Here is a 16,975-nt window from a genome sequence, read left to right as displayed (position 1 = left end):
TTTTGGATGATAAGGAGTGGAAGGAGTTGGACAAGTATGTCCGTAAGCTAGAGAGAGAGAGAATTAGAACTAAGAGTTCCCTTTCCCGTTCATCAACGAGTCAGGAAGTGGTAGATAATCCCATAGTTCCTTCCCCTGCTCCTTCTGAACGTAATTTAGTAGAAGTATCAGCTCCCGAACCTGTCTCCGAGTCGGGGGCGAAGGACTCAACCTTTGCAGGTATTCAAGCGGTTCTTGAAAAAATGGGACAACAGATTGCCTCTCTTACTGAACAGGGCAATCGCACTTGGACTGTCGTAAGTGCTTTAAGTGCAGGTACTAAAGTCAGTGTAAGTGATAAGTTTAGTGTTAGTGCCAGTGTAGTGGAGCGTGCGTCCGATCGGTCCTGTCGCGCTCCTAGACCCAGACCTCTTACAAGCTCCCGGACCCATGGGAGACGTAAAGTCGAAAGTCTAAGGGAGTCGAGAGGCTCTAGTATCCGGTCGGGCGTGCCCTCAAGCAAACCTGCTGACGCTTCCCAGGTTGCTTCAGACAGCCGTAGAAAAGGCGCGTCGAGTGTGTTTGGTTCGTCATCTGATGACGTCTCCCCGCGTCGAGAATGGCGACACTCTACTTCCTCTCGTCCTCTCAAGAGGAAATTACCTCGTGTTTGTGAGGTCTCATCAGATGAGCAACTGCCGGGCTGCAGTCACTGGAGTTCTCCGGAGAGGTTTTCGTCATCGGAAGCCTCGCCAGCTAAACAGAGCAAGACAGCGCTTTCAATGCACGCTCCTCTTCCTCCTTCGACTTGGAAGGATTTACCAAGGAAGCTTCCTACCAAGCGTCCTCAGGAAGCCTTAGAGGGATCGACTCCTCCGGCTGCAGTTCGTGCGGGCGAATCTGACGAGTTACCCTCTCCCTCGAGGGACAATGAAGCCAAGAATATGCTGCAAGGCATGCAACAGCAGCTGTCTGTACTTATGGAAAAGCTGCAAGAACCCAAGCGTCAGTCTGACGCCCCAGTAGTGATGAAGACTTTGCGAAGCGTCAACGCCAAGAAGAACACAGACAAGCAGGATGCTTCCGATTTACTCGGACGTGACGCTTCCGAGCGTGACGCCAGCGTGCGTAAGAGCAAAGAGCGTGACGCCAGCGCGTGTGAGAGAAGGACGTGACGCCGACGCTCGTAAGCATGACGCCTCGGCGGTTCATGATGCCAAGGAACGCATCGAGACCAATGACACTCCGGCTTTGGCTTTAACTACATCATCCGATGCGGAACGAGACAGAGAGAGACCTTCGGAGATGTTGGAGGTAGTTTCGGAAGAGGAAACGAAAGAGAAAGTTCCTCCTTCCAACTATAAGACCCTTATGCTTCTGTTTCAAGAGCTTTTTGAAACAGATTTCAAGCCCGCAGCACCTTGTTCTCCCCTGTCTCAGTTCCTTTGTGGAAGAACACAGAATAAGACTGCCTTTACTAAGATGGTTCTTTCCATTTCGGCCAAGAAAGCGCTTGCGAGGATGAACGACTGGATGAGAGACAAAAAGGAGCGAGGCAAAACTGCTTTCCTTTTTCCTCCTGCAAGATTGGCTTCGAAATCCAGCGTTTGGTACGAGACTGGGGAAGTTCTGGGCCTGGGAGTACCTGCCTCCTCTCAGGCAGACTTCTCCAGTATCGTCGATGCCAATCGTAGACACGCCTTAACAGCGGCGAAGGTGATGTGGTCGATGCAAGAGTTCGATCATTTACTGAAGGGCGTGTTTACAGTGTTTGAGGTCCTGAACTTTCTAGACTGTTCTCTGAGTGCTCTCGCCAAGAAAGTGGAAGAAAAGGATTCAACGGACATATCTAACCTCTGAGTGTGATGTCTTGTATGGACAAGGCATTGCGGGATGGAACTAATGAAGTGGCAGCGATTTTCACGGCAGGGATCGTGAAGAAAAGGTCCCTCCTCTTCTCCTTTACAGCTAAAGGGGTCACACAGGTACAAAGAGCAGAGCTTTTGTTTGCCCCCTTTGCTAAATTTCTTTTTCCACAGGAGATTATTAGAGATATTGCCACTTCATTGACTCAGAAGACCACACAGGACCTAATATCGAAGGCAGCCAGTGGGGTTTTGCCTTCTACGTTTGCGACCAAGAGAGCGAGAGAGGAGCAGCAGCCACAACAGTTTTTTCGAGGAAAACAGCCCCGAGGGACGTCGGGAACTTCTAGGAAGCCCTCCAGAAAAGGTGGCAAGCTTCCTTCCAAAAGGAGGCCATGATCAGACAGTCCTTCAGACACAAATAGGAGGGGCGGACAACTGGACCCTTCAGATACTAAGGGAGGGCTACAAGATCCCTTTTTACACCAAACCTCCCATAGTTTTAGATCCCCTCGACTTAACAGCGAATTACAGGGACAGCAGCAAGAGATTCGCGTTGAAAGAACAAGTAGAGCTTATGCTCTTAAAAAAGGCGATAGAACCTGTTTCACCCCAAGAGAATCCGGGGTTCTACAATCGACTGTTCTTGGTACCCAAGAGCTCAGGAGGATGGAGACCCGTTCTGGACGTCAGTGCCCTAAACGCCTTCGTCGTGAAGACGAAATTCACGATGGAGACAATGCAATCAGTGCTATCGGCGTTGAGACCGGGAGATTGGATGGTCTCATTAGACTTACAGGACGCTTATTTTCATGTCCCCATCCACCCGAGCTCTCGGAAGTACCTCAGGTTCTTATTCGAAGGAAGAGTATTCCAGTTCAGGGCTCTTTGCTTCGGGCTCAGCACGGCGCCACAAATATTCACGGCTATTATGGCGAATGTAGCCAAATGGCTACACGAAGGGGGGATCCGCATTTCTCTTTATCTAGACGATTGGCTTCTCAGGGCCAACTCCAAGAAACAGTGTCTGGAGGACGGGAACTAGGGCTAGTGGTGAACATGGAAAAGTCTCACTTGGAGCCCTCTCGCTCGATCATTTATTTGGGAGTTCTGATGAACTCTCAGGATTTTCGGGCTTCTCCCTCCCAGGAGAGAGAAGACCGATGCCTGAATCGGGTGCAGGAATTCCTAGGGAGACAACAATGTTCGGCGAGGGAATGGATGAGTCTTTTGGGGACCATTTCCTCGATCGAACAGTTCTTCTAACTGGGAAGACTGCACCTCAGACCTCTGCAATTTTACCTCAACAAAAATTGGAAAAGGAAGGAACAAGGCTTTCAGACACCTTCCCAATTTCAGCAGAGGTCAAGAAAGACTTAATGTGGTGGCTGGATCCAGCGAAGCTGGGAGAAGGAGTTTCACTTCAACAATTGAACCCATAGCTAATACTGTTCTCAGACGCATCCGACCTAGGCTGGGGAGCGACTCTGGGGAACAGAGAAATTTCGGGAAGAGCGAAACCGAAAAGAATTGGCAAATCAACAAGAAAGAGCTGATGGCAGCTTTTCTAGCTCTTCGGGTATTCGAGGAATGTGTGGCAGGCAAAGTAGTGGAAATAAGCATGGACAACGTGACTGCTCTAGCGTATGTCAAGAAACAAGGAGGCACCCACTCCTTTTCTCTGAACGAGACAGCCAAGAATCTGTTGCTATGGGCAAAGGACAGAAATATCGTCCTCCAAACGAGATTTGTACAAGGAGAATTAAATGTCAGAGCGGACCTCTTGAGCCGGAAAAACCAGGTCCTGCCAACAGAATGGACTCTCAAGTTAGAGGTATGCGAAATGCTATGGAGGTTATGGGGGCAACTTTCCATAGACATGTTTGCAACCAACAAGACAAGGAGGATGCTGACGTTCTGCTCACCGGTGCCAGATCCACAAGCGGTAGCAGTAGACGCGTTCCTCATGAACTGGGAAGGACTGGATCTGTACGCCTTCCCTCCCTTCAAAGTGATACACAAAGTATTAAAGAAGTTCGCGCAGTCCGAAGGAACCAGAATGACCCTGATAGCCCCGTACTGGCTGACGTGAGACTGGTTCGCAGAGATGTTGCAGTGGCTAGTGGAAGTTCCAAGAATCCTTCCGTTGCTTCCAGATCTGCTCAGACAGCCCCACTTCAAACGGTATCTCAGGAATACCCGCGCTCTTCAGCTAACTGCCTTTCGACTGTCGAAAAGCTCCTTAGAGCTAGAGGCTTTTTGCGAGAGGCAGCTAAAGCTATCGCCAGATCAAGAAGGGCTTCAACCATCAACGTCTACCAGTCGAAGTGGGAGATATTTAGAAACTGGTGTAAGGAGAAGAAGGTGTCCTTGTCCAACACATCTGTGAGCCAGATCGCAGACTTCCTTCTTCACTTAAAGCTTAAAGTAGGTCTAGCCACTACTACAATTAAGGGATACAGGAGCATGCTGGCGTCAGTCTTTAGACATAGAGGACTGGACTTGTCTAGAAATCAAGATCTTCACGACCTAATTAGATCTTTTGATACTACAAAGCAAAAGAGTGAACAACTACCAGGATGGAATCTGGACGTAGTACTAGGGTTTTTAATGTCTGACAAGTTTGAGCCGATCCAGGAGAGCTCGTTCAGGAATTTAACCAGGAAGACTTTTTCTAGTCGCTCTCGCTACTGCAAGAAGAGTAAGCAAGATTCAAGCTATGGACAAAAGGGTAGGAATTAGTAGATCTAAAGCGGTTTGTTCAACCACTTTAGGTTTCTTAGCCAAGAATGAAACTCCAACCAATCCTTGGCCTAGGTCTTTTACGATTCCCAGCCTTGGAGATTTTGCAGGTCAGGAACGAGAAAGGACTCTTTGTCCAGTAAGAGCATTACAGGTTTATCTGCAGAGGTGCAAGGACGTTAGGGGGACTTTTGACAACTTATGGTGTTCAGTTAAAGATCCCAAAAGGCCTATGTCAAAGAACGCCTTAGCCTTCTTTATTAGAAGTGTGATTCAAGAAGCTCACACGGAGTGCAATGAAACACTTTACAAGGCTTTAAAGGTAAAGGCCCATGAAGTGCGAGCAGTCTCGATGTCAATGGCGTTTAGAAAGAATCAGTCCCTTAAAGCCATTTTAGATGCAACATACTGGAGGAGCAGCTCCGTATTTTCTTCTTTCTATCTGAGACAAATAGAAACAGTATATGAAGACTGCAGAACCCTTGGACCGTTCGTAGCCACTGGCTCGGTGTTGGGTGAAGGAGTTGATACCTCTAATCCTACATGTTAGACCCTTTGATTGTTGATTTTTATGGTTGTCTGTTGAAGGTTAGGGGAAACCTTCAACAGTCTAGTGTATATGTGTGTTTTTTCAATCTCTTGTATGCAAGGATTGGATGGTTAGGTGGTCTATTGCCTGTTTTAGCCTATATCAAGGGCATAGGTGGTTTTGTCGCATAGAGGTCACGTCCCGTCGACAAACCCCTTTGAGCTCGTCAGCTGCACAGGTCACATCCCTTAGCTGGAGCTCCTAAGGAGAGCAGACTAAAGAGGCAGTACTCGTCAAGTCAGCTTCCTTAGCAGGTAAGAATCTTTAGTTACCTATCAAGTAGTTGCCTTACAACGATGTTGCTGTCTCTGACCCTCCTCCAAAGGTGTCAATCAGCAATGTATATAACTGCCAGGTCAGTTACATATTTAAAAATTATATTTTTATTTTAAGATACATTTTTAAATATACTTACCTGGCAGTTATACACTAAGAGAAACCCACCCAACCTCCCCTCAGGAGACTAGAGGGCGAGAAAATCTGAGGTTTCCAGGTAACTATATAGAGGGCGTACAGGTAACGATCACCTGACCGACGGTCGGCGATTGCCGCGAGTTTCGAAAAGTCTGTCGTGACGTCTTGACGTCAGAGAATATAGCTATGTATATAACTGCCAGGTAAGTATTTTCATACAATGAACTTACCTGTCAGATATATACTTAGCTAAGACTCCGTCGTCCCCGACAGAAATTCAAATTTCGCGCCACTCGCTACCGGTAGGTCAGGTGATCTACCTGCCTGCCCTGGGCGGCAGGACTAGGAACCATTCCCGTTTTCTATCATATTTTCTCTGTCGCCGGTGGTATCAACATTGTTGTTACTACCTCCTGACTGGAATTTGCTTTTCAAGACTTTTTTGAGCATCTATATTGGATTTCTTGGTGACGTACTGGATCGTTGTTTTGGCATTCGCTACTGTGGACTGGATTTGGACTTGCTTTTGATTTTTCTGATAGAATGTCTGATTCAAGTGTTAGTGTGAGAGTATGTGTGAATGTAGGCTGCAAGGTGAGGATACCGAAGGCTTCGGTTGATCCTCACACTGTATGTCGTAAATGTAGGGGGTTTGACTGTTCTTTGGCTAACACCTGTATTGAGTGTGAAAAGTTGAATGCTAATGAATGGAAGACTCTAACTTCTTACTTGAAGAAGTTAGAGAGGGATAGAATTAGACGGGCTGCACAAAAGAGTGTGAGTACAAGGCTTATTGAGCCTTTTTCTGAGTCTAACTCTCCTTTTGATTATGAATTTGATTCTCCCTATGTATCTGAATCCTCACAGGCTTTGCATTCGATTCGGCTTCGGAAATCGCCAATCTGAAGGCTACTCTTCGTAAAATGAAGACAAAGATGGCGGCCATGCAAGGTAAGGGAAGTGATAGTGAATTACTTAGTGAAGTGAGTGTTCCCAGTGTTGTGGAGGGCGTCTGACCGTCCCTGCGATGCTCCCAGGCCTAGACCTCTTCCAAACTCACATACCCGAGAGGAGTAGGAAAGTCGAAAGTCGTACGGAGGTTGTGGGGAATCCCCAACGGTCAGCGTCCCTTCAGCAGGTTCTGTTTCGCTACAGTCTGCTCAGGACCGCTTTAATAGAAGCGTCCTACGAGATTGTTTCTCGTCGTCCGGTTCTCCTTCACCTAAACGAGGGTGGAAGGACTCGGATCTTTCTAGGCCACTGAAAAGGCATTGGAAAGAGCGCGCGTTCGACTCGAGCCCGGAACGCTTCTCGGAGGAAGCTCCTTCTTCTATCAAGGCTAAGCTGGTTTCGACGCCTCCTCGAACGGTATTTGAGGATCGCACTCCTTCGAGTTCTCCTGCTTCTTCTATTGAAGAGGACGCTGGTGTGGCTTCCAAGAGGATATTGCTTGCAGTACAAGAGCAGATAGCCTCTTTGGTTGGAGTTCTTTCGAGGGATCCCCCTCGCAAGAAGGACGCTAGACTTCCTATTAAGTTAAGTCCTCGTCTTCTTTCACCGGCCAGACGTGAAGCGTCCTCCAGACATGGGACGTCTTCCAGGCGTGAAGAGTCTTGCAAGCGTCAGGAGCTATCCGAGCGAGTTGCTCTGGATAAGGATACGCTCAGGCGCGAGGCGCCAGCCAGGCGCGAGGCGCCAGCCAGGCGCGAGGCGCCAGTTAGGCGTGAGGATTCAGCCAAGCGCGAGGCGCCAGCCAGGCGCGAGGAGTCAGCTTTGCGTGAGGCGCCAGACAAGCGCGAGGCGTCAGCCAGGCGCGAGATGCCAGCCAGGCAACAAGCTCCAGCCAAGCGAGAAGCGCCAGCCAAGCGCGAGGCGCCAGACAAGCGCGAGGCGCCAGCCAAGCGCGAGGAGCTTTCCAGACGTGAGAAGTCAAGCAGACGCGAGACTTCTTTTAGACTTGAGAGAGATTCTGTTCACCTCTATGAGTCCCTCTCCTGTAGGAGTTTGTCCACCAGTAGAGAGAGAACGGGATGAAGATCCTCTCGTTTTTCAGGCCGATTCTCCGCACGGTGTAGAAGGAGATTCGGAAGAAGAGGGTAACGGTAGAGAAGGAGTCTCTAACTATAGAGTTCTGACAGACCTTCTTTTGCAGGAGTACAGAGATTCTTTGACTCCTGCGGCTCCTCCTTCGCCTCGATCACTGTTTTCGAGTGCGGTTGTACCAAAGTCTTCGTCGGTCTTGAAGATGAGACCTACGATCTCTATGAAAGAGCGCTACAGTCTCTAGACAAATGGATGTTGTCAAAGAAGGATCTGGGCAGTACCACCTTCTGTATGCCTCCAGCCATACTTTCTGGCAAGAGAGGTTTCTGGTACCGAACTGGGGAGAACATGGCCTTTCTCTCCCGCGGCAGCCGAAAGCGGACTTTTCAACCTTGGTTGATTCATCGCGGAGACACGCTTTGAATGGAGCTCGTGTGTCTTGGGCGATTTCTGAGACGGATCATCTCCTCAAGGGCCTCTTCCATATTTTGAAGTGTTTTAATTTCCTAGACTGGTCCCTTGGGGTGATGTCTAGAAGGCTCATGACTTGGAAGGTCTAGACCCCGAAGTCATTCTGAGTATTCTTTCTTGTATTGACAAGGCAGTACAAGACGGATCGGGAGAAATCTCCTCTCTTTTTGGAGCGGTACTCCTTAAGAAGAGGAGTATTTTTAGTGCCTTCTTAACCAAGGCGGTTTCTCCCTCACAGAGAGCAGCCCTGGTTTTCGCTCCCATGTCGGACTTCTTGTTTCCTTCTCAGTTAGTGAAGGACATTTCTCGCTCACTGACTGAGAAGGCGACACAGGATCTTCTCCTGCAAACTGCAAGGAAGAAGAGACCCCTAGTTTCGGTTGACAAGAAAGGACCGACTTCTACGGTTCAGCCCTTTCGAGGAGGCCCTCCTCCAGAGCTCCCTGTAAGAGAAGAGGTCCTGAGAGGAGAGGTAAAGCTTCTTCCCGTCCCTTTAAGAAAGGGAAGTTGAGACAGACAACCTCCAAACACCAGTGGGTGCCAGGCTTCTCGAATTTGCAGACGCCTGGTCACTCATAAACTCGGACGCCTCTTCGATGTCCATAATCAGGAAGGGATATCTTATCCCCTTCCAGGACAGTTCCTCCCCTAACGACCATTCCTCGCGGGAACTGTCAGCCAGATACAGGGACCCTGTACTGAGGGATACTCTTCGTCTGATGGTGAATCAAATGTGGGACAAAAGAGCTATAGAATTAGTTCTAGAGCAAAACTCTCCGGGTTTTACAATCGGCTTTTCCTGGTTGCGAAAGCCTCTGGGGGGCTGGAGACCAGTACTAAGATGTCAGCGCTCTGAACAAGTTCGTTCTAAAGGAGAAGTTCTCTATGGAGACTTCGGCCTCAGTCCTGGCGGCTTTGCGTCAAGGAGATTGGATGGTGTCGCTGGATCTCCAAGACGCCTATTTTCATGTCCCGATTCACCCTTCGTCGAAGAAGTACCTCCGTTTCATGACGGGTGGAAGGATCTTTCAGTTCAGGGCCTTGTGTTTCGGCCTGTCCACAGCCCCTCAGGTCTTCACAAACCTGATGAAGAATGTGGCGAGGTTTCTTCACCTCAAAGGCGTCAACATCTCTCTATATCTGGACGATTGGCTCATCAGGGCCAGAACAGAGAGACAGTGTTTGGAGGACCTTTCTTTGACCCTAGACCTGATAAAGGCGTTGGGACTACTCGTGAACCTCGAGAAGTCACAGCTGATTCCCAGACAGAACTTGGTCTATCTGGGGATTCAGATGGATTCTCGGGGTTTTCGAGTATTTCCTTCGCAAGAGAGAATCGTGAGAGGCTTGGAAAAAGGTCTTCTTCTTCTTCTTAGGGGAAAAGGGAACGGACTTCGGTGAGGGGAATGGTTTAAGCCCTTCTAGGCACCCTTTCCTCGCTCGAACAGTTCTTTCCTTCTAGGAAGACTGCATCTTCGTCCTCTTCAGTTTTTCCTAAGGAGATCATGGAACTGGAAAACGGACTTCTCTCCGACAGTTTTTCTCCTTCCAATGGAGATGAAACCACACCTGCAATGGTGGTTGTCCCCTCTAAAAGAGAACAAGGGAATTTCTCGGGAAGTTCTGAACCCAAGCCGAGTGTTGTATTCAGACGCATCGGAGAAGGGTTGGGGAGCAACACTAGGACGAGAGAAGTGTCAGGCACCTGGAAGGCAGCACAGGTGTCCTGGCACATAAATTGCAAAGAACTTCTAGCAGTTGACTTGGCGCTAAAGTTCTTCGAACCCTTTGTGACAAACAGTGTGGTCCAAGTGAATGGACAACACTACCGTCTAACCACCCCGCCCTGTCCTATATTCGGAAGCAAGGAGGAACGCACTCTGTGTCTCTATACGAGATAGCAAGAGATCTGATAATTTGGACCTCACAGAGGAACATCTCCCTCCTGACAAGATTTGTTCAGGGTACGAGAAACGTCAGGGCGGACAGACTGAGCAGGAGAAGCCAGGTCCTTCACACAGAATGGACCCTTCATTCAGAGGTGTCACAGTCTTTGGGATCTTTGGGGCACTCCTCACGTAGATCTGTTCGCCACATTCCTTTCCAAAAGGCTGGAAGTCTTTTGTTCAGTGGTGGAAGACCCAAGAGCTCTCGTGGTCGACGCCTTCCTGCTAGACTGGTCTCATGTGGACGTATACGCTTTCCCCCCTTTCAAAATCCTGGGACAAGTGTTGAGAAAGTTTGTAGCGTCCAACGGGACAAGGATAACCCTGATAGCCCCGTTTTGGCCAGCACAAGATTTGGTTTGCAGAGGTGCTGGAGTGACAGTAGACTTCCCAAGATCCCTTCCAAAAGGATGGATCTTCTCAGACAGCCACACTTCGAGAGGTTTCATCAAAAACCTCCCCGCTCTCGCGCTGACTGCCTTTCGACTATCGAAAGACTTGTCAGAGCGAGGGGTTTTTCTCGCGAAGCGCTAAGCAAGGCTATCGCCTAGAGCCCGCAGAGCTTCCACTAGACGAGTCTATCAGTAGAAGTGGGGAGGTATTCAGAAGGTGGTGTAAGTCTAAGAAGTTTGTCCTCCTCCAGTACCTCTATAACCGAAATCGCTGATTTCCTTTTGTTTCTTGAGAGAGGTCTCTCACTTATCTGTATCGACGATCAAAGGATACAGGAGCATGCTTTCGGCAGTCTTCAGAAACAGAGGCCTAGAGATTGCTGATAATAAAGATCTGCACGACTTGTTAGATCGTTTGAAACGACAAAATCTAAGGAACTAACTCCTCCCAGCTGGAACCTGGATGTAGTTCTCAAGTTCCTTTCGTCTGACAGATTTGAGCCTCCCCATTTAGCTTCGTTCAGGGATATAACAAGGAAATGCTTGTTTCTCCTATCTTTGGCGACAGCCAAAAGAGTTGGGGAACTTCATGCCCTGGAAGATGAAGTCGGCTTTAACAGAGACTCGGCCTTCTGCTCGTTTAGAACTCTTTTTCTAGCGAAAAATGAGAACCCATCGAATCCCTGGCCCAAGAGATTCGAGATTAAAGGCTTATCGAGTCTAGTAGGGAGAGAAACAGAAAGGTCTCTTTGCCCGGTAAGAGCCTTGAAGTTCTACTTACAAAGAAAGAAACAATGGAGGCTCTAGACAAAGTCTTTGGTGTCGATTAAGGACCCCACAAGAATCATGTCTAAGAACGCATTAGCTTTCTTCATTAGGAGCGTCATTACAGATGCTCACAAGTTCTGTCCTGACGACTCTTTTCCGCTTTTAAGAGTAAAAGCTCATGAAGTTAGAGCAGTGGCGACGTCTCTCTCTTTTCAGAAGAATATGTCGCTAAAGAAAATCATTGATACGACATATTGGAGGTGCAATTCGGTATTTGCATCTCACTATCTTAAAGACGTTCGCGTGACCTACGAGAAATGTTTTTCTCTGGGGCCTTTTGTATCGGCGGATACGATACTGGGTACGGGAGCAAACACCAATCCTTAACTTTGTACATACCTTCTACTAGATATGTTCTAGATTTCTGCTGACAAAGAGGGCTCGGTGCTGCACTGGCGGCCAGTCACTGTTGTTCAGTAAGGAACTCGTGTGATATCTTTTAGAGGAGTATTAAAATTTTTTTTTGAGAATTTTTGTATGAATGCATTTTAGTTTCGAGTTATGGGTTGTTTGTAATGAGTTCGGGGATAACTCAGAACAATTCTATATACTAACATGGTGGTTAGGATCAGGTGGTCGGGATTGGTTATGCTCCTTCATAAGGTGTGTTGTCATAGAAGTGGTCCAGTACCCATTGACAAAGTCCTTTCAGGCTCTGCCGAGTAAGCGGTTCATATACCCATCGACAGACCCACAAGAACTCTAGCCATAGATCTAATATCTCGCTAAAGTCTTGAGGTGATGCAGACTACCGGGCTACAGCCACGAAGTCTACCACCTATCAGGTAGGAACCAAGGTTTTTCTTTTATACCTACAACATATGTTGTTTACCTGTCTATTCCATATTAGCTGTCTCTTACCCTCCACCAAAGGGTTCCAATCAGCTAAGTATATATCTGACAGGTAAGTTCATTGTATGAAAATGATATTGTTATAATACAATAAAGTTTCATACATACTTACCTGGCAGATATATACGATTAATGGCCCACCCAGGAGACAGGTGGAAGAGAGAAAATATGATAGAAAACGGGAATGGTTCCTAGTCCTGCCGCCCAGGGCAGGCAGGTAGATCACCTGACCTACCGGTAGCGAGTGGCGCGAAATTTGAATTTCTGTCGGGGACGACGGAGTCTTAGCTAAGTATATATCTGCCAGGTAAGTATGTATGAAACTTTATTGTATTATAACAATATCCTATTTAAAAATTTATCTTAAAATAAAAGTATCATTTTTGTTTTGAATGTATTTTGAAACATTATGAAAATCAGTTATTTAACATCAAAATAGGACCAAAATTAATATCTTAGCATGGAAACTAACTTTACATAAACTTATTATCAAAGAGAAGTACAGTATTACTATAGTAGCTGTTATTATAGAGTAAAGAAAATTTGCATCTTTTTCAGGGAATAAATGATTTGAATAGTTATGAGGTATTTATTAAGGGTCAGTTTATCATAGTTTTGTATGGTTTAGACGACCCTGACGCTACCTTCGCGGTAGCAGGGAGTGAGCCGTGCTTTTCTAAGGGGTTTTGATGTGGAAAAGGCTAATTGGAGAGGCTGCTGTGGTAGTGTTTTGCACTCGCCCCAGATTCATACCGACACCCTTTTGGAAAGGGTGAGTGAGTCAGAATATTCTGGCATGTCCAATTTAGCAGTTCTTTGGTATTTTAGCAATAATTTACCTTCGAAATAGCGCTAAAGGAACGTATTTCACGGAGTGACACAGCTGAGCCCAGAAATATACTATATATGTACTGTTACATCTTGTACTTTGGTTTTTTACCAATATTTATTCTAAGGAAAATAGAGCTATTTGTTTTCCCTGACTTCAATTCATATTTAAACTGTTCAGTTATAAAGTGATGCCAAAATCAGTATCCTATCATAAATACTAATTGTAAACTAATGCTTAAAAGGAAAAGCGTGCTAAATACAAACCTTGTTAGCAAGAAGATAAATGTGTTAAACATGCCTCTTTTGTATTTATCAGAATTTAGATAAGTTTTCTTGAATATCTGTGAAAATCAGTTTAAAGAAAAAAACAGATAACTACGTTTTTATTAAAAAGGTGAGCTGCTTTCAGATGATACAGTTACATAAAGATTATATTGTACATATATGCTTTATCTTGTTGACTATAGTGCAACTAATTAACACTTGATTTTTATACCAGATTGATTCTATACAAGAAGAAAGATGAACAATATAGTATAATTACCAAAATTTGGATTTTGATGTTTCAGTTGAATATGGTAAATGAACCAGCACCATTAATTGAAGAGGACAGACCACATTGTTTGGAATGTAATCAAGTTTTCAACAATTCATTTCTCTTCCATACTTTTGACCATCCAGTATGTGACCAGTGTAGGTATGTTCTTTCTTATTGATTTTATCATGTATTTTAAGGTTGATTTGGTTGTACATATAAGTTTTGTAAACTTTATTAGATGCAATAGGTGTGCTGTATTTTCTGCTAAATTTGATCTTAATAATGGCAAATTTTCCCCCAGTTGTATTCAATATACAGTCCAGCCTCTTAAACCCATCACTCTGTGGTCCAGGCGCTCCCATGATGTGGCACTTTTTAAATCAGCTGGATTATATTTTATGCAGCTGCAAGGGCTACACCATACTTTTCAGATTTTGGATTATTTTAGATTTTGGAACTGAAGCTTGCTCCATAAATACACAAGCAAAGTTTATTTCCATTGTAAAACTAAAAAATATATAGTATATACAAAAAACTGTAATTGTATGTGTATACTTTTGTATCATCTGATCTCATGTATCATGTGACCATTGAAATTTTGTCCAGAACATGATTTCATATACGTACATGATTTATAGTTGTGCGAGATGTATTTATGGTGGATTACACTAGGCTTAGCTTTCAGTTTTGGTTGTTCCTTGTTGGACGAGTGGTTAATGTGCTCGTCTCCCGATTCGGTAGTCTGAAGTTCGATTCCCCACTCTGCCGATGTGGAATAAAAGGAATTTATTGCTGGTGATTAGATATTCATTTCTTGATATACAATGTGGTTCAGATCCCGTTGCCAGGTAACTAATTGGTTCCTAGCCTCGTAAAAATATCTAATCCTTCGGGCCAGCCCTAGGAGAATTGTTAATCAGCCCAGTGGTCTGGTTAAACTAAGATGTATTTAACTTTTATTTAACCATTGATAATGCATTTTATGTCAGTATTCGCTTTTAAATAACAAAAGGACCTAGAAGCAAAAGTTCATTAGATTGAATGTGAAAGTAAGATAAAAAAAAATATATAAAAACAATAGATGGTTTTCAGTTACCTCACAGGAATAGAGGCAAGCCATCCAAAGAAAACTGAAATTGAAATTGGGAATAGTTTTGAAGTGCTTGACCCTTTTGGTCATTTACATGTGTTACAACCCTTAAAAAGGATGGCATTTTCACAATCTAGCTCAGATGTAGGCAAAATGGAGTTTCGCAAATCAAACAGTGTGGAATTAATGGTCCAAAAGAACAAAGCTACAAAATCTTTGCCTGATGCAAATTTCTCTAGCAAGGATGTATCAAGCCTGAATTTCATATTCCATTCTAGCAAGGATGTAGGTTCCTCAGAAATAAACGTTCTCTCAAACTCTCCAAATGTTTAAATGAATAAAAAGACCAATCCACTTTCTGATCACCATTCGGGTGAAGTTTTGTACAAGGTCTCTTCAAAGAGCAAACCTACTAAGTTGCCAAGACCTAGTGGGTCAACAAAGAATTCATCCTTCCAGTCCAAGCAGGAAAAGACTGGGTGCTCCTCCCCAAAAAAATATAAGTAACATTTAATTTTAACATCTTCCATTGGAACTGCCTAGGTCTTCGTACTTGGGCAGAGAAATTGAAAGTATTAATGAAAGATCATAACCCTGGTATTACCTGCCTTCAAGAAACTAAGCAATTCTAATTTAACCCAGGTTTGAAGTATAACATTTATAATTCATTACCCCCTCCTGGTGGTAGAGCACATGGAGCTGCTTCTATTATTATAAGTAAGTGCATACAGCTCTTGATTATCCAATTAAACTCACCTATACAATATTGGCTGGTAAAGCTATACTTGGGAAAGTATTTCTATTTGCTCCATCTACCTGCCTGGAGCAGCTGGTTTCACCAGCACAGACTTACAAAATTTGATCAATCGGCTTCCGTCACCCTTTATACTGCTGGGAGATTTTGATGCACACAATCCTTTGTGGGGTGATAATGACTTGGATATTCAGGGTAAAATTGTTGAAAATATCTTGAAAACTAATAAAAACACATGCTCGCTACTTAGTACATATGTATTTGTTCCTCTAATATTGCTAGAGACTTCAGTTGGTTTGCCAATGGCTACATGCATGGAAGTGACCATTATCCTATACGTACTATGTACTTAGGAAGTTCTCTGAAAATACTCTGACCCTTTCACCTCCCAAGTGGAAGATACAGGGAGCAGAGTGGGATAAATGTAGGTAAGTTACAACTGTAGAAAGACAATTTGAGTCATTCCCCTCTCACAAAAGGCATATTCATACCTGACCAAGAGAATAATATCAAGTGCTGAGGCTTCAATAACTAAAACAGGAAATAAACCCCAGCGGCCAGTAGTTCCTTGGTGGGGTAAGACTTGTACCATTCCACACAAGGTTGCAAAGAAGTGTTATAGAACACGTAAACAGTGGATCTCAGACTTCTTAAGTTAAATACCAACTGGCATTAGCAAAGAACCGTCTTTATTTTTGAAAAGCCAAAAGAGAATCTTGGATGTATTATGTTAATGGTATAACAGCAAAGGCACCATCTAGACTTGTTTGGAGGAAAATATGGAAGCTCAGTAGAAAATTTGTACCTCCTCTACCAACATTAAAGATAAGTAACAATCTTATAACCAATCCTAATGAGATGGCTGAATCATTAGGGAAACATTTGTCAGAAGCTCCAAGCCTAAATAACTAATCTGAGGAATTTCAAAGAATATGGGATTCCCCAGTTGTCATAAATTTCTCATTGGACTCTTTAGATTAATACAATGCCCAGTTTTCTTTAGATGAGCTTCAGGGTGCTTCGTCTTCCACAGAAGATTCTTCTTCTGGTGTAGATGGAATTGTATATACCATGATATGCCAGCTCCTTGCCGCAACTAAGCTTTTTCTTTTATAAATTATCAACAAAATATGGAAGACAGGAATTCTTATGATAAGTTGCAAAATTACAATAATTATTTCTGTCCAAAAGCCTCTCAAAGACCCTCTCTAACCCACTAGTTATCACCCCATACCATTGACTAGCTGTGTTTGCAAACTCATGGAGAAGATGATAGACTCCTGTCTGGTGTGGTACGTATTTAGAACCCAAAGATTTACTATCACCTTGCCAGTTTGGATTCCACAAAAACAGAAGCACTTTAGATCCTCTGTTAAATCTTTCCAACCAAACCCAACAAGGTTTTGCTATAGGTTGTCAGGCAATAGGCATATTTTGTTATCTAAAAAAGGTTTATGACACCACATGGTGACATGGAATTCTTCGGCAACTTCACAAAATGGGCATTAAAGGCAACTTGATAAGATTTTTAAATTTCTTTTTATCTAATATATCTTAAAAGTACACATGGGAAACACTTTATCGTCGGCTTATTCTCAGGAGGAAGGGATCCCTAAAGGAAGTGTTTTAAGTGTTACTTGC

The 16,975-nt window shown here is 44.6% G+C and overlaps 1 protein-coding gene across 1 annotated transcript in view; it reads left to right on the top strand.

Moving 5' to 3' along the window:
* LOC135210458 (DNA repair protein complementing XP-A cells homolog) overlaps positions 1–16,975 on the top strand; it is a 158,474-nt gene that overhangs the window by 43,564 nt on the left and 97,935 nt on the right. The window contains exon 4 of the mRNA XM_064243353.1: positions 13,522–13,649. Coding sequence (XP_064099423.1) covers positions 13,522–13,649 — 128 coding nt within the window. The remainder of the gene's footprint in view (positions 1–13,521; positions 13,650–16,975) is intronic.

This window comes from Macrobrachium nipponense, chromosome 39 (assembly GCF_015104395.2).
Source record: "Macrobrachium nipponense isolate FS-2020 chromosome 39, ASM1510439v2, whole genome shotgun sequence".
NCBI classification, from domain to species: Eukaryota; Metazoa; Arthropoda; class Malacostraca; order Decapoda; family Palaemonidae; genus Macrobrachium; species Macrobrachium nipponense.
Note: the sequence above shows the minus strand (reverse complement) of the source record. Positions and strands in the feature narration are given on the sequence as shown.